General features: G+C 49.3%; 2 protein-coding genes across 19 annotated transcripts in view; both read left to right on the top strand.

Moving 5' to 3' along the window:
- The window catches only part of lamc1 (laminin, gamma 1), a 38,498-nt gene extending 32,757 nt beyond the window's left edge, over positions 1-5,741 (top strand). Inside the window, exons 24-28 of the mRNA XM_061693232.1 lie at positions 729-843; positions 923-1,122; positions 1,799-1,957; positions 2,198-2,297; positions 3,346-5,741. Coding sequence (XP_061549216.1) covers positions 729-843; positions 923-1,122; positions 1,799-1,957; positions 2,198-2,297; positions 3,346-3,602 — 831 coding nt within the window. The 3' untranslated portion in view covers positions 3,603-5,741. The remainder of the gene's footprint in view (positions 1-728; positions 844-922; positions 1,123-1,798; positions 1,958-2,197; positions 2,298-3,345) is intronic.
- Positions 5,742-6,638: 897 nt separating this feature from the next.
- rasal2 (RAS protein activator like 2) overlaps positions 6,639-20,893 on the top strand; it is a 28,557-nt gene continuing 14,302 nt past the window's right edge. For 4 of the 18 annotated variants that reach the window (XM_061693339.1, XM_061693330.1, XM_061693329.1 and 1 more), the window contains exons 1-7: positions 6,644-7,113; positions 11,327-11,448; positions 11,517-11,640; positions 15,419-15,528; positions 19,058-19,170; positions 20,234-20,369; positions 20,446-20,544. In XM_061693339.1, coding sequence (XP_061549323.1) covers positions 7,023-7,113; positions 11,327-11,448; positions 11,517-11,640; positions 15,419-15,528; positions 19,058-19,170; positions 20,234-20,369; positions 20,446-20,544 — 795 coding nt within the window. In that variant the 5' untranslated portion in view covers positions 6,644-7,022. Of the gene's footprint in view, positions 7,114-11,326; positions 11,449-11,516; positions 11,641-15,147; positions 15,347-15,418; positions 15,529-19,057; positions 19,171-20,233; positions 20,370-20,445; positions 20,545-20,893 lie in introns of those variants that run through there. The other 14 variants (XM_061693338.1, XM_061693341.1, XM_061693332.1 and 11 more) reach the window with 6 other exon arrangements.

The raw sequence follows: 20,893 nt of genomic DNA, 5'->3' as shown, positions 1-20,893 counted from the left end.
AAAATGGATGGCGTTGCGGTGTTATTATTTGAACGTCAACAGTGTTCTGTAACATTTGGAGGCCGACAATATCCCAATACTCGCAGGCGTATATTCTTTATCCTCCGCGAAGGGCAACCGATCTTGCAGATTACCCAATCACAGAGTAGTGGCGACTTACTCATTTGGGTCTGTATGACCGTAGTATACTTCCCCCTGGTGGCCAAGGTGGGCACACCAGAAGGAGCAGCCCAGTGAATTGAATTAAATTATGACGCAGAAGCTGTTAATTGTATTTAATTTTGTTATAAAGTAGAATATAGCGTGCTATTGTTCTTTATTTCGAAAAAAGGACAACAACGTTTTTGGGGGTGTGGAATGGATGGATGTCGCCTCAAAGATGAAGAGCGAGATGATTTGAGAGGAATATTTGGGGTGGTCACGGAACAAATTCAGCTCAAGGCACTCGTTTTATTCTGCCCCGCCCCCTTTGCAAATGGTAAAGGCAAATGACAACATGACGATAAAGACGTTTTGCTTTTGGACCGTCCAAGCTTTCAAACAGTTTTTCAACTAGCAACTTCATCAGAAATAATAGAAATAGAATTTTATTTTCTTGAGAAATATTGAGGAAAATGAGTGCTTCCTGTTGGACAAAAATGTCCCTTTGGTCAAAACATATGGAAACCTATTTCTTAATGAGGAACATTTTAAACAAAGAAACATCCCTTCGTCTCGCCGCCGTCCAGACCGCTGACCAGCTTCTGGCCCGCGCCGACGCGGCCAAGGCCACGGCGGAGGAGGCCGCCAAGAAGGCTCGGTCCACCTTCCGCGAGGCCGAGAGCATCCTGGACGACCTGCGAGGTGCCGACAGCCGGCCGCCCTCTCCCCTTTTGTCCCAGTGCCGGCGACTCAGCCGCCGTTCGATCCTCCTCCTCCGCAGATTTCGACCGGCGCGTCGACGACAACAAGACGGCGGCGGAGGACGCCTTGAGGAGAATCCCGGGCATCGACGCCACCGTCGCGGCCGCCCGGGCCAAGACGCGCCAGGCCGAGGCGGCGCTGGGAAACGCCGACGCCGACGCCGGGCGTGCCAAGACCAAGGCGGAGGAGGCCGAGCGAATCGCCGCCGACGTGCAGAAGGTGAGTCGCTCTCGCCGCGAAGAAAGATGACACGGCAAAAGTGGTAGTGGGACTGAACAGTGTGTCGACCAGGGAGGAGCTCTTGATTCGCTTTCCAATCGCGAGGCATTTTCTTCAAACATCAACTCATCCACTCTTGCTGGTTTTGCAGCAGAAACCTTCGTTGAGATGTTGCTATCAAAAAAAAAATCAATATCAGTGAGGTGCGGGGATGTGGGGAATTCAACGTGACCTCTTTACCCAATCAGACTATCTTCAGCATAAAATTCAAAAAACTTTGTGTGTGTGTGTGTACTCTGGTGACGAAACACACTTCTTCCAGATGTCCGCAATCGCTCGATTGCCCTTCCGTTATGGAACTCCATGACTACCAACAACGAAAGTATTTCAAGCAATTACATGAATCAATATATGACAATCATTTCTTTGACACGGGCGCTCAATAAATCAACCAAAAAAAACCTTGTAAAACAGAAAATGGAAGGATCATAAAATTCTTCTGCTCTTTCTCTGCCCATCTCGCGCACAACATGAGGAAGTGATTGTTCACAAAAACAAAATTCCAAATAAAACATGCCAACAACATTTAACAGAGGACCTAAATCATATATATGCGTATCAATACATATACTGTGCAGTACACGGAGTAACTTGCTCGCGACCCGCCTCCCGGCAGGGTTCGGCCAAGTCCAAGGAGGACGCAGAGAGAGCCCTGCAGGACGCCAACAAGCTGGACGGCGAGGTGGACACCATGATGGATGAGCTGAGCGCGGCCGAGGACCAACTGAGGAACAAGAAGGCCGAGGCCGACCGGGACATGATGATGGCCGCCGTGGTACTAACCTTCATCACGCCACCCCACGTCACGTCACGTCACGTCACGCGACATCACACCACTCCATGTCACGCCACATTATTTCACGTCACGTAACGCCACATCACATCACGCCTCATCACACCGTGTCACGCCACGTCGCCACGTGATGCGACGTCATGTCACATGATGAGGCGTGATGCGCACTCTATTAAAGTCCTTGAAATGTCCCCCGTTGTGCTAACACGCTTTTTGTGGCAGGCGTCGGCGAACGCCAAGGAGGCAGAGGACAACGCCCGCAAGGCTAAAAGCACAGTCAAGACTGTCCTCAGCACCATCGCCGCCCTGCTGGAGCAACTTGGTAAGCGCGTGCCAACACAGGCGAGCAGGAAATTCAGTCAGTTTATCACCGTGGGATACGCGCCATACCCGTGAGCCCGCATTACGTTAAAGCCCGGATGGACAGAGACCGTCATTATCAAAAATGTTTTTGGGGGGGGTTACCCCTCCCACATGCTTCAAATGTATTTCAACATACTAAAAAAAACCTTTTCAAGTATTCCAAAGCATCTGTTCTTTCTCTTTTACTGGCAAGAAATGAGATGCCATCATTTAACGTCGTAAAACGATATCGCTTGATGAAAAGAAGCCTAGAGGCATAGCGTGCTTGCTCGAAGCGGTTTGTCACTCCCAAGTCAACAGTAAAATTGACACTGAAAACAAAAAGAGAATCAAACTCTTTGTATTTGGACACCAAAATCAGCCAAATCATATAATTTTGTGTGACCAAAGTCCGCTCGCGAAGGTAAATTAGCATCGATGTTATGGTAATTCTAAACCTTCCAAAACTGCTCTGGAGCAGCAAAACATACAAGCAGCGCGCGCAACAATCCTCACAGACATTTATTGTCTTTGCGACGTGGGAAGGATGACTGCAGCTGAGTTGTCGACTTTCTCCGCCTCCTCCTCTTGCTCTTCATTACGCTGCACGTCTTCTAGTAAAGACATGCTGTCTTTACTAGAAGACAGCATGCAGCAGCATGTTGTGGCACAACATGCTGCTGCACAGAAGCCACGCAACTCAAAATTAGGACTTAGGTCCGTATACTGTAAAAACTAGGGCCCGGCCGAGTTTTATCGGACGAAATTAGACCGATTTTTGCCGTTTGTTGTTGTTGTTTTGGGGTTTTTTTTTTTTACACATTAACACAACGATAATATCGTTCAAACAAGCAACAATACAACGTTTTCTGTATTTTGATATATTATTATTATTTTTTTAATTAATTCTGCCGAATATGGGAATAGGTATCGGCCTTAGAAAATCCACATGGCCCTAGTAAAACGCCTTTAAAAAAAAAAAAAAAAAAAAAATGATGGCTTAAACACTGGCTCGCGTGTGCCCCCAGGAAACATCGACAAAGTGGACGTGGGCAAACTGACGCAAATCGACGAGTCGCTGCGGCGCGCCAAGGACAAGATGGCGGACAGCGAGCTGGACAGGAAGTTGACGGAACTGAATGACGTGGCGCGCACGCAGGAGGCCATGATCGGCGACTACGACCGACAGATCCGAGAGATCCGAGCGGACATCGCCAACCTCAACGACATCAAGAACACGCTGCCCGACGGCTGCTTCAACACGCCGTCCCTGGAGAAGGCCTAGACGCCGCCGACCGCCACAAACATGCCCACTTTACCAAAACTCTCCACTTTGATTCTTGTCTTTTTTTTTTTTTTTTTTTTAAACTGTGCGTCCGCGTAAAGCACCAGAGAACAGCACAAACCCCATGAGACTGCACGCGTGCCGCCGCCGCACGCGGGAAGGAAGGCCCTCCCGCTTCAGTTTCCTGCGCGTGAGCCAGCGTTACCATCGTTGTTACCCATCGTGCCCCGCCCCATGCAGGAAGGGCTCACCGGCAGTGAAGCTCCGCCTCCCCGCCGCGTAACATATTCTCGTATGTGACATCATCATCATCTTCATCGCCGGAATTGTAGTCATCGCGTCCGGAGGGATCCCGCTGGGGTCCGTCTTGAGCCACTTGAGCATTTTATTCAATATCCTATGAATGGCGCTGCATTATCAACGAAAAATAGTGCTCTGGCTGTGAGTAAATGCTCCGAAGTCTTTCCATAAAGCTGTTTGAGCATTTATTCCGTATCCTTCGTATACAGGTTCACGTCCGTTTTATAATTCAGCACGCTAGTACACTGCGAAATCTTACCAGGAATATTTGTTTTTATTTCTTTTCAAAATGAATCTGATTACACTTCAAACAAGACTCATCACCTAAAAAGCTGTAGACAATTTTCACTTGTTACAAGCAAAATTTCACTTGAAGTAAGTTAAATTTGCCACTGTAATAAGACCAAAAAAAACTTACTCCACTGACCATTTATTTTCTATCAATGCATCCATTTTCCGTACCGCTGATCCTCACTCGGGTTGCGGGTGCGCTGGAGCCAAGCCCGCTATCTTCGGGCGAGAGGCGGGGAACACCCTAAACTGGTCGCCAGCTACCTCAAGTAAAAACTTGCTTGAAACAAGTGAAAATTGTCTAAAACCTTTGAGGTAATGAGTCCTTTTACTAGAAATACGACAAATATTCTTGGTAAGATTTGGAGTGTAGGCTATTGAATAAATACTTAAACCACTCCGGCGTACTCTATATTCGATAGCCTGCTAGTGCGCTGAATAATAAATGAAAACTTGTTTGCTTTAAAGAAATGCCAAACAGCTTTGTGGCAAGCTGTTTGAGCATTTATTCCATTAAATTAGATGGAATTAGATGGATATCAAAGACAGCCAATAATGTTTGGGGATATTGCTGCACAGTAGTATAGTTATAATGGTTAATTGCATACTAGTAAGCTAAAAGTGGCACTAGTAAAGGAAAAACACTTTCCGAGGACGACAAAGTCGCTCTATAGTCCATTGACTTGTCATACTAGTGAGGACAGAGCGTAATAGTACATGGGCCTTACATTGATAGGGAATAAATGCTCCCAACGGCTTTGCATAACGTGACATCATGTGAAATCACGTGATGTCATGTGACTGCACACAGGAAGTCCCTCCCACTGTGCGAGCCGACATCACCCATTATGCCCCGCTGTGTAACGTTTGTTCTTCTCGTACATGACGTCATCATCACCGCCACTTCCTGAGCGAACCCACAGGGATCCATCTCGAGCCTCCCTTACATTACCCGTCGTGCACCGCTGCTTAACGTTTGTTCTTCTCGTATGTGACGTCATTCTCACCGTCGTCGTCATTATCACGAGGGAACCCACAGGGATCCATCTTGCGCCTCATTTAGCAACTGAGCTAACGCCAGATGCTAAGCTAAACGTGTTTGCTGTCAGTCAATCGTGCGAAGCGAGCGAGCCGCCAATCGGGACGCGCCCGTGTTGGTCAGTCCCGCCTCCGCTCGCCGCTGTTCCCGCAACCTAGTCCACCCCTTCTCAAGTCACACGTTGCCATGGCGGCGTCGCCCGGACTCTATGCAACTTTTGTACATTTGCTCTGATACACTGGTGCTAAAGATGTTTTTTTTAATCACGTTTTTGTGTAAATAGCGACGACGGCGGACGGCTCGTCGATGTCGCCATTTTCTTGTTCTTTTATCTCGTGTCACGTGACTGAAGATGTAGTTAACCTTTTGAATTTTAATGACTTTGTGCCTTAATATGAACTTTTGTGTGTGTAATCAAAACAAGAACACTATGACCTTTGACCTCCATCCATCCATCCACGTATAGACAATGTAAGCACACGTGTGTAATAAACAGTATTGTTAAGTTATCTGGCACGTGCTGTTGGTCTGCTTCCTGTTAGGCCTTGTCACCTCGTGTTTTCTTGAACCCTTCAATAAAAAAAAAATAATAATAATAATTCCCCCGCCCCAATCCAAACTTTTTTACTTTAGCACTCGTGTGCCACCACAGACGAGCTACACTAGTCCTGAAGAGTTTGGGGTATTTGTCTTTGAGGTGACATTCTGGATGTACCTAACATACCCACAGAAAGGGGGATAAGGCAAAGTTCCTAAGAACATTTAAAAAAACAATGACAAAAAAAAAAAAAAAGAGTATTCGAGTTTGGCAGGAGAAATACGTGTGTATAATGCCAGTGGCCACTTGCTGCTTGAGGCAGCGACAAAAGGGGCTAAAAGAGGGCGCAAATGTTTCATTTCAAACCTTGATTGTATTTCTGATATTCACAGAAACTATTATTTGGCCCAATGAACAGTTTTTCTGTACCAAAGAAACGCGGCATAAAATTCCGAAGATATTTTCAAACCGTATCGGTAGATAAGCACGTTTACTCAGTATCGTGATCATTCAGTCTCTTTTTCAACCTAGTAAAACATCAGTCAGTCCAGCAGCTGTCCAGCAGGGGGCGACAGAGTGCACACAAAGTAGAAACTTCACTTTGACCTCAAATGAATACATTTAGCTCCGAATTAGCTCAATTAAATCGTTTCGAATCTTCGATCATATTTGATATCTTGAGTAAAACGAAGTAGAGTCCTACTCGTTGATCAAGCTGAATAAAAATGAAGCAGGACTAGCATTTTATTGTTAGTTTTTTGAAGGAGGCCAAGTGACGATGAGTGAACTTGCGCTCGTCATCCATGGACGATTCGACGCTCGTCCCCGGCGCCTCGCGGGACACTCAAGCGCGCTCTCGCGTGGGCGAGCGCGCACTCGTGCTGACTTTCGGGGAGTCTCGTCCAAACTTTGTCCCTGCCGCGACAGCAGCGGGGCGGGACGGGACGCCGCTGGGCTCGGACTCGACGTTCGGTTCTGGTGGGCTCCAGCCCGCCGCCCATGCCGCCGGTGTGCCTCCGACCCCCGAGGAGGAGCGGAAGCATGAGGCGGAGTCGTCCGGACTGGGGGAGTCCTCATCCTCGTCCTCGTCCGAAGCTGCTAACGGGAAGCTAAGCTAAAGCTAACCAAGTGTTCGGCGGCCTTTGAAGACAAAAAAGGACAACAACAACAACAACAACAACAACAACAACAACAACAACCAAAAGCTCAAGTTGAAAAGTTGCCGTCGGCGGTCTTCCCGGCGACACCGGACATGGACGACGTGGACTCGCTGCCCGGCGGCCCGGCGGAGCGCTTCCTGGCGGCCGGCGTGTGCCAGCAGCAGGGCTGGGTGCGCGTTCACGGTAAGACCGACTCCTCCGTGACGTCATACATACGTTGTCCGAGCGCAAAGACGGCATCGGTCCTCTGCGGCGTCACAGCCGACGTCGTGATGCCTTTTCCCGTTTCCATGGAAACCAGCCATCCAGCTCACGAGCGCCTATCCCGGGCGGCGACGCCCCGGATCGGTCGCCGGTCGAGCGTTCCTGCGGAGCGGTGGGACCGGATGCAACAATGGCGGCGGCGGCGTGCGAGCCCAAACGGAAACACAAACAACAACAACAACAACAACAGCCGCTGGCTGGGGGCACCGGAAGTCTCACGCTCACAGTTGCACACGCCGACCTTGCGAAATCATTGTCGATCCCTCAATCCCCGTTATTGGCAATTCCTAACGACGTCATTCAAGACGGGTTGTCAGACTCACCCGCCTCGGTCCAACTAGTAGCCCTTCGCATGAAAAGTGCGAAACATTTCCGGAACGTTTTGGGTAAATTTGGAAAATTCCGAGTTGAACTTTTTCTGTTAAAGCAGAAATATTTGTCAGACGCAGACGGCGCGCCAGCCGACCTTCATCCCAAGCGCACTCCGACCTCAACTTTGTTGCTTCGCACTGCAGCAAAGCTGAAATCGGATTTTTCAATTGATCTTGTTTCAAGGTTACTTTGACTTCACAAAATGTCGGTCGAGTCACTTTTTTTCCCCTTCCTAATTATAATTGCACATTTCTCGACTCATTTCACAAGGCTCAAAATATCTTCCAAAAATCATTTGTGACTTTTTGGTTTGTTTGAGCCAGCTCGGTAGCAATAAAACGGATCTACTTTCAATTACTACACCTTTTGGAAGTGTTCAATTTGTGCAAAGTGAAATGAAGAAACCTCGAGAGGCAACAAATATTTCCTTCACGCGACTGGTTTTGCGTACGTGACAATGATCCCTTTCTTTGACTCTTCTTTCTCTCTGGGCGCATCGGGCACATTTCGCACCGCGTTGACTCGAAGTTTGGCCACGTCGCGATCATCAGATGCCGGCACGCTGGAAGTCGTCGTTCCGGATGCCGTGCCCTCGACGTATCCCGCGACGGCCCGCGGTCGTCCCGAGACACAAAAATGATTTCACGTTTCTACCGTATTGTTCAGTTTTCAGCCTGAGACAAAAACATTTTTCATTCCGCTGACGACTCGACCGTCAAATCCACGATATCGAAATCCCGATACAATCACAGCGAGCATATTCGATTAACCCGTTCGGCGGGAGAATAATCCGTCATCTAAAAACGCGTCCGTTGTGATCGGGGAGTCGGGAATGACGAACGTTTGCCAGGGCGCTACCGGCACAGCGAAACGCTATCTCGTGGACACTTCAGGAACTAGATTCGAGAAAAATCTCCTGATTCACTACAAAAGGATTTGTAGCGGACGATCTGGCACGGGGAAGGGCCGCCGTTTTGCGTCAACGCTACCGGGGGCCACGAGGGAGTTTTCTCTTCTCGTGGCTTTTCGCCATTGCGTCTTGACGCTCTCCTCCTGCTGAGTTTCGTCAAAGCGCCGCCACATAGCCGCCGCGTCTGCTATGTATGTGTAGATCACATGACCGTGTTTATGCGTTTGTCCGTCTCGATAAAGATGCGACACGATGCTGCCGCTGTGTTTACCGGTCGCCTCGGCGACGGGACCTGCCTGCGGGTTGACGCGCAAAGTGGCCTCTGTTTGCTTACGTGCGCGTGCGTGTGTTTGTTCTCGAGTTTTCCTTCGCACGTCCTGGAAAATCAGAAATGTTTTAAGTCAAACTACACAACTTCACTTCAGTAAGTTGAATCAACATTTAGTAACAAATGTGCGTTTAGCGCACGCACCCAGCTGAATGACGCGTGTGTGCGCGCGCGAGAGAACAGGTGGCCAACATTCCCGGCGAGGTTGGCAAGAGTCGAGTTTCCCCACGTCCACTTGAGAGCGACTTTCACGTGACGTCATCGTGGCGGGCGTGGCCTCATACTCATACTCCCTCAGGCGGTGACGTAACTGCAGCTGGGTCGGCCGTGTTGTCCCGTCGCCGGAGGTCGCTGAGTTCTTAGGCGGATTTGCGTGGAATTTATTGCTTCCATCAAATTTTATTTATTTTTTGCTTCGGTGGGTAAAGGCGTATCCTTGCTGATGTGCATCGCTTCTACGAACAACATGGATGCCACCAGAGTGCCAAAAGCAGTCATTGTTGACAAACGAGCCATTTGCTGGCTACTTTTAGCCACTTTTTTTCAAGCCCTCTAGGAACGAGTTCCAAAAGATTCAAATTGGCGCTAATAAGCGCGTCTCGTTGTTTTGCTCATGTCGAGAAAGTAGCGTGCCGAACAAGCGGTCGTTTAGCAGCGATTTCTTGTTTTGACCCGAGGTACGACCCCCTTTTTCACGGAAAACCTTGTATTTGCGTGTGTGTGCGTGTTTTGACCTGCTCCCCACATAGCCATGTTTTTGTTTGTTTTTTCCTTCATGGTAATTATATTGAGCATCAGTTATTTGTGGATTGTCGTCCCCCGCCAATAGTTTGACGGCTCAATTGATGAAGTTAAATTGTTAAACATTTACAATGCTGATTTATGAAGGCTCACGTTGACGTACGTTTTTAGGGCCGCAATTAACGATGACTAACCCTCATAATTGATTAATCTGTTGATTATTTTTGTGGTAAATCGGATTAAAAAACATTATTTCTTTGCCTTTACTCAAAAAAAGAAAATGAAGGAAAAACGCAATGAGAATCGGTCTGCTTTCATGGAGGACGACAGAAATCGGAGATTTACAGTCGACGGGCTGAAATTGGAAGATTTGGACAATGTGAAGTTAAACCATGTCTCTAAACAATTAATCGATTATCAAAATAGATGTCAATCAACTGTTTATGAATTGGAATGTGGATTATTTTCTGAGAAAGAAAAATGGTTCAAAGCTTGTTTGGTATCGGTGGAAAATCCTAGAAGGGAAAAACTAAATGCAAAACTTTGGAATGTTTGTCTTTTTTTTTTTTTTTTTTTTTTTTTTTAAGCAAAGAGCAAAAATCTGACATTTCCAGTTTGCGAATACGTTTTCCAGCACACCGTCTCTTAGCGTCCTTAGTGTTTTTTACACAAATGATTATTTATGGCTTTCGTACTACGTTAGCTTTGGTAAGCGATAGACGTTAGCACATTCCCACAAATTCAGGTTATGTCGCCGCCGCCAGCTGTGAAATATTTCAAGTACGTCTCAGCTCAGACTTGTTGTTATTTGGAAAAGAACTTCATTTAACAGGCACGCATATGAAACATTTCAACATGTATATTTTCAGAGCATTATTCAAACTGTTGTGGTTTGGTCTGCAATGCAGCCCCATGGGGGGCACAAGCCAGTGCAAACTGTAGGCCGGTCCCAAGCCCGGAAAAATGCAGAGGGTCAGGAAGGGCTTCCGGCTTCAAACTTTGCCAAACAAATAGGAGCGTTCGTCCAAAGAATTCCTTACCTGATCGGTCGCGGCCCGGGTTGACAATGTCCGTGACCGGGTCGGATCAAATTAGAAACGAGCTCATCGGAGGGACGGCCGAGGTTCGATGTTTTGGAGACAAAGTTAGAGAGAGCAGACTTGGACGGTTCGGACACGTCCGGTGGAGAGAGAGTCGGTATATTGGAAGAAGGACGATGAGGACGGAGCAGCCAGGCGAGCGAGCGAGCGAGAGGAAGACCAAAGAGAAGGTCGATGGATGTCGTGAGGGCAGTTGGTGTTGGAGAGGAGGACGCAGGAGAGAGAGAGAGGCTCTCATGGAAAAGGAGGACGCGCTGTGGCGACCCCCTAAAGGGATGAGCCCGAAGGAAAAGAAGAAGTGGTTTGGTCTGCATCCTACGTTTCCTAAAAGAAGAAGAGATCACTACCGCCATATACACATTTGTACGTTCGTCCTCACTTTCTCGTTAAGTCCGACATGTAAGCATGTGTAGTCAGGATTAGACATATATTCTATACATGTGTTACCCTTCTTCCTTCCTTCGTTCTTGACTTGTGTAAAATGGCAGTCGGAAATGCGGTTCCCGGGGTGACGACCGTAAAGAAGCGCTGCTTTTGGGTTTTCATGTATTTTGTCTTCGTGGCTCGTTTGCTGTCCTACCCGCGCGGCCCCAACTACCGTTGGGTCTTTTCAACATCCTTGTTGGCCAATAAAGATGATTCTGATTCGGATGGGTATATGACATAATCATGATGTTTCAGAGGTGAATGGTCCGGCAGCCCACCGCCTGTCGTGTGGCCAGAGTCCATTTTTGTGCGCCTGGGAGAAGAAGTTGTGCGTGTTGACGGACAGCCAGCTGCTGCTTCTCGGCGAGGATGAGCAGGTGACGCACGGTGATGACGCGTGCCGACGTTAGCTAAAACGTACTTAACATTTAGGTTTTCGCCCCAGAACACGTGCGAGGCCGCGGAGAAATCGTCGGACGCTGCCGACGCGCGGAACCTCCGCAGGACCGTCAGCGTCCCCTCCGAGGGACAGTTCCCTGACTTTCCACCAGAGGGCGCCGCCGTGTTAGGTAAAATCCTCAGCGTTTGTCTTTAAAATCTGATGCAGCACATTTTATGCACTTTCACATTTTCAGGGTGCATCTTTTCAAAATGATCAGAAGCTAATGATGTTGAGAGCTAACGCTAACCTGTGCTAACACCTCAGCTCTGCTTACCTTTTGGCTTTGACATGATAGCGCTTTGGCCACTGCGTCAAAGTGGTTCTTTTGCTCAGAAGCTCGGTCCTGCCTTGCTGCCACGTCAGTGGCTAAGAAACTCTGTGTGGGCGTGGTTGTGATAATTAGCCCCAGTTGTACGTCACAATTGGTCAAAAGTGAGAATGCGTCACTCACAGACAGATTTTCGGAAATAATCTGACAAGTAAAGTCAAGTCGATTTGTTTTTCCCTTAATCCAAAAATTGTCTCAAAGGGCTTCACAGGCCCACAGTTGGCAAAGATTGACGACATCCCAAAATGTAAACCTCCCAAACGCCCAAGGAAAAACTCCAAACCCCATTTGACGGGGGGGAAAAAACAACCTTGAAAAGGGACTGCAGATGGAGCCTGGTGGGATCCCGCAGATGGAGCCTGGTGGGATCCCCAAGAAACCGTGAGACGAGACCGCAGATGGCGTCTGGCGGGATCCCCGAGAAACCTTGAGAAGGGACCTCAGACGGAGCCTGGCGGCATCCCCAAGAAATCGTGAGAAGGGACCACAGACGGAGCCTGGCGGGATCCCCAAGAAACCTTGAGAAGGGACTGCAGATGGAGCCTGGTGGGATCCCATTCCAGGATGACCGGGCTCCAACGGATGTCGAGTGGGCAACATTTCTCACATAGTCTGCTGCTGTACAAAGTTCATTATGATGGCGTAAGAGTCCATTTAAAGAGGGGCGGAGCTGTCAACCGATCACCACCTGGCGGTGAGTTGGCGCCGATGGTGGGGGAAGATGCCGGTCCGACCTGGCGGGCCCAAACCTATTGTGAGGGTCTGCTGGGAACGTCTGGCAGAATCCCCTGTCAGAAGTAGTTTCAACTCCCACCTCCGACAGAACTTTGCTCATGTTCCGGGCGAGGCGGGGGACATCAAATCCGAGTGGACCGCGTTCCGCGCCTCCGTTGCCGAGGCGTCCGACCGGAGCAGTGGCCGTAAGGTGGTCGGTGCCTGTCGTGGCGGCAATCCCCGAATCCGTTGGTGGACACCGGCGGTGAGGGATGCCATCAAGCTGAAGAAGGAGTCCTATCGGGCCTTTTTGGCCTGCGGGACTCCTGAGGCAGCTGACGGGTACCGGCTGGCCAAGCGGAATGCAGCATTGGTGGTCACTGAAGCAAAAACTCTGACATGGGAGGAGTTCGGTGAGGCCATAAGGAAAGACTTCCGGACGGCTTCGAGGAAATTCTGGTCCACCATCCGGTGGGAAGCAGTGCACCATCAACACAGCGTATAGTGGGGACGTGGCGCCGCTGACCTCGACTCGGGACGTTGTGAGCCGGTGGGGAGAATACTTCGAAGACCTCCTCAATTCCACCGACACGCCTTCCCCTGAGGAAGCAGAGTCTGGGGTAACTGGGGCGGGCTCTCCTATCTCTGGGGTTGAGGTCACCGAGGTGGTTAAAAAGCTCCTCGGTGGCAAGGCCCCGGTGGTAGATGAGATTCATCCAGAGTTCCTAATGGCTCTGGATGTTGTGGGGCTGTCCTGGTTGACACGCCTCTGCAACATCTTGTGGACATCGGGGACAGTGTCTCTTGATTGGCAGACTGGGGTGGTGGGCCTCTTTTTTAAAAAGGGGAGGGTTCGTCTTCAGTACTTGGTTGGGAATCCCTTTGCTTGAATCAGTGCCTGGATGCGCCGTGGCGCTGAGGCAATCAGCCTGCGCCATTGCCTGGGAGTTCTGGAAGCCCAGAGTTCCTTGATGCTTGCTGACAGTTCTTCTTTGTTTTTGGGTCTGGTGCCCCTTATTTTCCTCTTGATAATACCCCATCGATTCTCAATGGGGTTTAGATCCGGCGAGTTCGCTGGCCAGTCGAGCACAGTGATGGCATGGGCGTCAAAGCAGGTTTTGGTGCTTCTGGCGGTATTGGCAAGGGAAACCTGAAACTCCATACAGATCCTCAGCAGAACGAATCGTCAAGTTCTCTAAAACATTCTGGTGAGTTTGGATGGAAGAAAGCAGAATTTACCAACACCTGCACTGGACATTGCACCCCAAATCACGACCGACTGTGGATATTTCACACTGGAGCTCGAGCCGCTTGGGTTCTGTTCTTCACCCGTCTTCCTCCAAACCCTTGGACCTTGATTCCCGAATGAAAAGCACACTTTACTTTCATCGGAAAAGAGGACCTCGGACCGCTGGCCAACAGTCCGGTCCGTCTTCTCCTCGGCCCAGTCGAGACGCTTCCTACGTCGGCTCGGGCTCAGAAGCGACTCGACCCGAGGAACCCGACAGTTGTAGTCCATCTCCCGGATCGGGGCTCCAGCACGCCCGCGACCCTCGTTAGGATAAAGCGGTACGGAAAGTGGATGGAGAGAGAAGACTCGTATGTATTTTATTATTATTTTCTTATTTTCTTATTATTTTCTTTTTTTTATACTCTCCAGTTGTACTCTCGACTCTTTGTTCACTGCCTTCCATTTGTATTCATTCATTCATTTTCCGTCGCGCTTCTCCTCACGCGGGTCGTGGGCGAGCTGGCATCTATCCCCACCCTGAACTGGTCGCCAGCCAATCGCAGCATTTGTACTCTTTACTCCATTTTTATTGTCTTTATTCCCCAATTTACTCGTATTACTCTATTGACGCTAGTTGTCTGCTATTAACTTTATTATCACTCTCTTTATTCTGCGTACTCTCATTTCTTTGAACTTGACTTTTTTTAACGAGCTGACAAACTCTCCATTTGTACTCTTTACTCGCTACTTGTTACTGCATTGAGTTCTGATGCTGAGATGTCGCACGTGAATGCGGCACTTGAATGCTGCATCACTCAAAATTCTCTTGCGACTTTCCGCCAGCTGAAGGGCGCCCACTAGCGGACAGTAATGTTGTCGTCGTCGCTCCTGCCGCTAAGTCACGTAACGACATCACTTCCTGTCTCGGATTGCAACCGGCGTTAAAACTCCGCGCGTGAACTTTTGGGTCAAAATTCAGACTTTGTGGCGGGACGTTGAGGGTCACGGCGAGTTGAGGAAGACTTTGCGGGTGTCACATGCATCCCAAGATGCACTTTGGCGATGACGTCACAGTGCGGCAGAGTGCGCTCGTCCCGCGCGAGATGCCAGGAAGTAAGGGAGGAGGGAGGGAGGGAGGGAGGGCGAGCGAGCATTGATTGAATAATGCGCCGAGAGATAGAGCGAGTCAGGAGGAGGATGAGGAGGACGAAGAGGCCAGCGGGACACACGGCGTGACGGCGACGCGACGGACGCGGACGCACCCAGGTCATTGGCTGACAGGTGGCGGAGGGTGCGGCCGCTCACCTCTGACGATGGGCAACAGCTGCGGCGGAGGTAACGTTGAACTTGGCCCGTGTCGGCCCGTCGTCACGTTTGAGCGAGCGCGCGTGTTGCCGCCGCCGTGTCCGTTAGACAGGAGATACAGACAGGAAGTGAGCTTCTAAATTTAGCGCGAGGATCAATGAACGTGGACTCGAATCGCTCCTCGCTGACTTGAACGCGTCTCGATGACCTGCCGTTTCCGGAACTTTCTTCTTTTTTTTCCAGATTCGCACAAACGTATGACGACCGAGGCCAACTGATGATGATGACGAAGACGGTTAATAATCACGCTAACTCTTTCCTTTGCAGACGGGTCGTGCGAGCGATCTGCGAGGAGGCGGAGCGTCCCGGGCCCGGCGAGCTCAGAAAAGACGGTCGCCGCGGACGCGCCCTGCAGCTCGTCGCCGTTCCGAGTGCCCGTGAGTCTCCGTGAAAACCGACGCTTCCCGTCCGCGCGGTCCTCTGAGTACTCGCCGTCGGGCTGCCGTCAGATGGACGCGTGGCGCATCGCCCCCGGCGCCCCTCCAGTAATCAGATTAGCAGCAAAGCGAACGCAGTACTGCCAGAGTAATGGGTGTACTGCCGAGGTCATCGGAGTATGTCATTCGTTCGAGTAGTGTCTGTAGGTACTGTGAGAGTAATCAAAGTACTGTCATTAAGGTCATCAGAATACTGTGGAAGTATGCCAAAATAATCAGAGCATGTGGAAGTAATCTGAATAGTGTCAAAGTAAGGAGAGTACTGTTAAAATAATCAGAGTAGTGCGGTGGTAATGAGAGGAAGGTCAAAGTCAACGTCGTGTCGAAGTCGTGGCGAGCGAGCACGTGAGCGTGGCCTCTCGGGTGCGTTCGAGGATATTAAGAACGCGAGAAAGGAGGCCGCCGCTCTGCCGGGAGCTTCCGTTGTCTCGGGTGGCGTAATGGGCGGAGCCGGGCCGACCGCTTTCATCAGCGACGCGGTCACGTGACCCTAATGACACAAGTAATCGGATTACACCCGAAGGCTTGATGCTGACTGAGTGGTGAACGCTGAAAAGGGATGTCGCCGTGGAGACGCTCACGTGTGTGTGTGTGTGTGTGTGTGTGTTTACATATTTGTGGGTTTATGCGCGTGTCCATGTACTTTAGTGCTTATGAATGTGTACATATGTGTGTGTTTACATGTTTTTTTATATATGGGCAAAAAATTATCGTGTAGTAAAAACTCAACAAAAAATACAATTTTAAGAAAAACTGCATTCACTTTGTAACAGATGAACGACCATCCACAAATCAAATCCAGGTACTGCATAACAGAATTTGAAGTGCAATAAGTGCAGTACATAATACTGCTCGGAAGGTTCCATGAGATGCATCACAATGTACGGTAAAACCGTTCAATGAGACACATGCTGTCATGTAAGGCCTTTTGTTTGTTTACAAAAAACAATTCAAGTTCTTCTTTGCATGCTTTCCTTCCCTTGAAACGAAATTGCAAACTTCTCAAGTGGAATTTCAGATTTGTGACTGTCAGATCGACAGCTAGATAGAAAGTAAGCTTGCGTTTAACTTCTGTATGAAATTGAGTGCATCCGCCGTTTGTTTAGTTTTTTTTGTGACAAAGCTTTTCAAGTTTCGTGCTATTGCTGAAGTCGTGCTGTGAAAATGTCCAGTAGTTTGATCACCTGCTGTGTCAGCGCTACAAACTCCTCGTCTGCTTTCACGCCTGCCTTTCGTGGCGGGAGACTGCGGCGTTTTCAGACTCTGAGTTTTCCCCAAAACGACAAATAGAACCGACGCGCGGGTTCCGCGAAGGCGCTAGCTAGTCGGTAGCCATCTGCGCCGTTTCTGTTAGCAACACGAAGCGACAAAAACACCTCGGAAGTAAAAGTTAGCTTCGCGGCAACCGTTGCGCTCAGTCTGGCGAGTCGTCAAATACGACGCCGCTGCCTGATGATGTCACTTCTAGGCGACACACAGGAAGTGAACTACAATTCCCGGAGGACTGTTCGACCTTCCTTCCGTGTCCCTTCCGGATCTACAGCGGCTGAAATAAGTATTTAACACGTCACCGTTTTTCCTCACTAAATGTACTTCCCAAGGTGCCGTTGACCTGAACCTTTCAGCAGATGTTGGGAACAACCCGAGTAATCCATACATCCAGAGAAAGTCGAACAAATAAGCTCAGCAATTAAGTTGTGTGTAAAAATGTGAAATGACACAGGGGAAAAAGTATTGCACACAGGAAGAAAGGGAGGTGCAAAAAGGCATGGAAAGCCAAGACGACGCCTAAAATCTTTCAATCATCAAACAGCAATCCGGCCCCTCGTCAGTGCAAATGAGTATCAGCTGGTTCAGTCCTAATGGATGGCCTCCAAAAAGGTGTCGTTGCCGAGGTGTGAGTCAAGACACCTCTCGTGATGGGGAAGAGCAGAGCGCTGTCTCAAGACCATCGCAAAGTAATTGTTGCGAAACCCAACGACGGCATTGGTTACAGGCGCATATCGAAGCTTCTGAACGTTCCGGTGAGCACGGTTGGGCCCATAATACGGAGGTGGACAGCCAGTCGTACCGCCGGAAATTTGCCTCGATCAGCTGCGCCTCGCAAGATTTCTGACAGAGGAGCGCAAAGAATAATCAGAAGAGTTGTCCGAGAGCCGAGGACCACCCGTGGAGAGCTTCGAAAAGACCTGGAATTAGCAGGTAGTGTTGTCGCAAGGAAAACGGGGACTAATGCACTCCGCCGCCGTGGCCTGTATGCACGCTCACCACGCAAGACCCAACATTTGGACAAGCCACTTAAATACTGGGAGAATATAGTCTGGTCGGATAAGAGCAAAATGGAACTGTTGGGATGCCATAATGCACACCACGTTCGGAGGAGAAAGGCCACCGCACATCAGCCTAAAAACACCGTAACGACAGTGAAGTTTGGAGGTGGGGCTGCTTTTCAGCAAATGGTACTGGTGAACTTCACATTATTGAAGGAAAGATGACTGGGCAAGTCTACTGAGACATTCTTCTTCTTCATCTGCTGCCATCTACGAGGAGGATGAAAATGAAACGAGGGTGGACATTTCAGTCGGATAATGATTCAAAATATACTGGAAAGGAAACTCTTGGTTTCAAAGGAAAACAATAAAGCTGCTAGAATGGCCCAGCCAATCACCTGACTTGAATCCAATGGAAAATCTGTGGAAAGAACTGCAACTCAAAGTCCATAAAATAAGCCCACGGAAACTTCAAGATTTGAAGACTGCTTGTGTGGAGGAATGGGCCAAAATCACACCAGAGCAATGCATGCGACTAGTTTCTCCATACAGGAGGCATCTTGAAGCTGTCATTGCAACCAAAGGCTTTTGTACAAAGTATTAAATATCAGTTGGTGTGTTCAATACCTTTCCCCTGTGTCATTTCACAATGTTACGCTTATTTGGTCTATTTTCTTTGTAGGTATGAATTACTTGGCTTGTTCCCAACAACTGGTGAAAGTTTCATGTCAAGAGCACCTTGGGAACTAGATGTAGTGAGAAAAATGGTGACGTGTCAAATACGCTACTTATTTCGGCCGCTGTATGTATTGATCCGAAGTAAATACCTGTAAAGTCGGCGCCGAAAGCTCATGTATGAAATGAATTAACAGAGACAAAAAACGAAGGACATTTGTGCTATAATTGTAGTTAGTTTTGCAAACTTAAAACTTTGTTAGGGTTGGTTCATGTTTTTTAATAAACATTTAATAACCTTGGTGTGTGTGTTTTCATGTTTGTGTGCGTGTAAATGTGTACGTGTGTTTACATATATGTTTACATTTGTGTGTGTTTACATGTGTGCGATTATGTGTGTGTTTACATGATTGTGTTTTGACCTATTAGTGTGTGTTTACATCTGTGTCTACATGTAATGTGTTGTGTTGTTATGACACACTTGTGAGTGTGTTCATGTGACCGCGTGTGTGTGTGTTTTTCAGGGTTTCTTCAGCAAGCGTCTGAAAGGTTCCATCAAGAGGACAAAAAGTCAAAACAAACTGGACCGGAACAGCAGCTTGCAACTCCCCGTTTTGAGAACTGCTGACACGGACAGGTACACGTGTCTTTGCCACTTTTATTTTGAAGGTCTGACCTCGCTTCCTCCGTGTCCGTGCGTCTACGCTACGTAGTGTGGCTTAGCGTCTGCGGGTCCCATCGGAATCGGTCGCCGCATGTGTTGCGCCGCGGTCGGCCGCCCGCCCACGCCGTGAGGGCCGCGACCCCGACCCGTGACGACGGATACTTAGCCCCTCAATAGTGTATCCCACAATGCATCTTGAGAACTAGTCGACAACGATGCTCACGAGTAAAGCAAATATATCCCGTGATGCTTTGTGGCAATACAGAAGGCATTACCCATCACAACATGGATGGCTATAAAGTGCTTTGTATTTGTTTTTCAAAATGCACTCATCTTAAAACAACAACATGTTAATATTATTTGGTAATTCGTCGAGTATTTATTAGGGGAAGTCCACCAGCCGGCGTGGATTCGCGACGCTTTAGTCAGGCGACGGCAATGACGTCATGACCGGCGTTCCGAGACTATATTTCCTGTCACTGATGACTCGTCACAAATAGCCGAAATCGGTGAAGAATTGACACGCTCCTAAAAAAAGTTTACATTATAATGTCATTGCCTATAGACGCCACAGGATGGCAGCAAAAGACTACCTTTGCCTAAACGGAGCTCCTCAACTCACTTCAGCACCAAAATGCCATCCGATGGCGGCAAAGCACTACAGCGGACTATTCGTGGGGGATCGGAACCAGGCCTGACCGCCAATAACTGATTGTGAAAAAAATAGTGAAAGAACGCAAATAAGTGGAGAATCGGGTACAAATGAAAATAAAAATCAGCCCTTCGTTGTCCCCTTTGTAGTGATTTTGGAGTCATGAATGAGGGAATGACTGCGTTCGGAATCGTTCACTCATTCCTTACTCCTAAATCGCTACAAAGAGATTTTTGGTGGCCTTTTTAGGAACTCTGTAGGTCACCTATAATATACAAGTCGCCGTATCGTGTTGGTTCCCGAGACCGGACGAGTCAAGCTCGCGGCCCCTCGCCGATCCGTCGGGCCGCGCTTAGGTTGACGCTTCCCCTGCGCACGTCTCAGGTCTCACGGACTTCCTCGGCCGAACGAGTCGACGTCTCGCCGGTCCCCTCCGGAGGCCGCGGCCCTCGGCGTGGAGGACGGCGTGACGGTCAGGCCTCTGCACGGCAGCGTTCTGGGACGGGACTTCTGCTTCGAGGTGACTTTTGTCGACGAATTCGTTTTGGGGCCGCGTCGCTGTCGGTCACGCCTTCTTCCCGTCCGCTTCCCGTCAGGTGACCTACTCGGGCGGCACCAAGTGCTTCAGCTGCTCGTCGGCGTCGGAGCGAGACAAGTGGCTGGAGAACCTGAGGAGGAGCGCGCAGCCCAACAAGGTCGGCGTCCTCGCAGCCGCGCGCGCACCTTCGAGCGCTCGTTTCGCTTCCGGGGTGGGATTCGCGTCGGGCCGATTGAGAACACGGGTTATTCCGGCGCTTTCCGTACGGCCGAACGGACCGCCCGAAGCCGAGCCGAACCCCGACCCTCCGAGAGACACCGGACTCGTCGACTGCATTCGCTGGCTTTTCTCGCTGACCGTCGTGCCCGCGGGCGCACGTGCGGTAGAACTAAAAAAAAAAAAATGCCGAGAGTGACTGTCAACAAAATGACTGAAATGCTTTAAGTAACGGAGACAGATTTGATTGTCATTACTCGTACAAGAGTAATCGTTTGAACTGCAAGTAG

This window comes from Phycodurus eques, chromosome 13 (genome assembly GCF_024500275.1).
Source record: "Phycodurus eques isolate BA_2022a chromosome 13, UOR_Pequ_1.1, whole genome shotgun sequence".
Taxonomy (NCBI): Eukaryota; Metazoa; Chordata; class Actinopteri; order Syngnathiformes; family Syngnathidae; genus Phycodurus; species Phycodurus eques.
The sequence above is the reverse complement of the archived record's forward strand: the minus strand, read 5'-3'. Positions and strand labels throughout refer to the sequence as shown.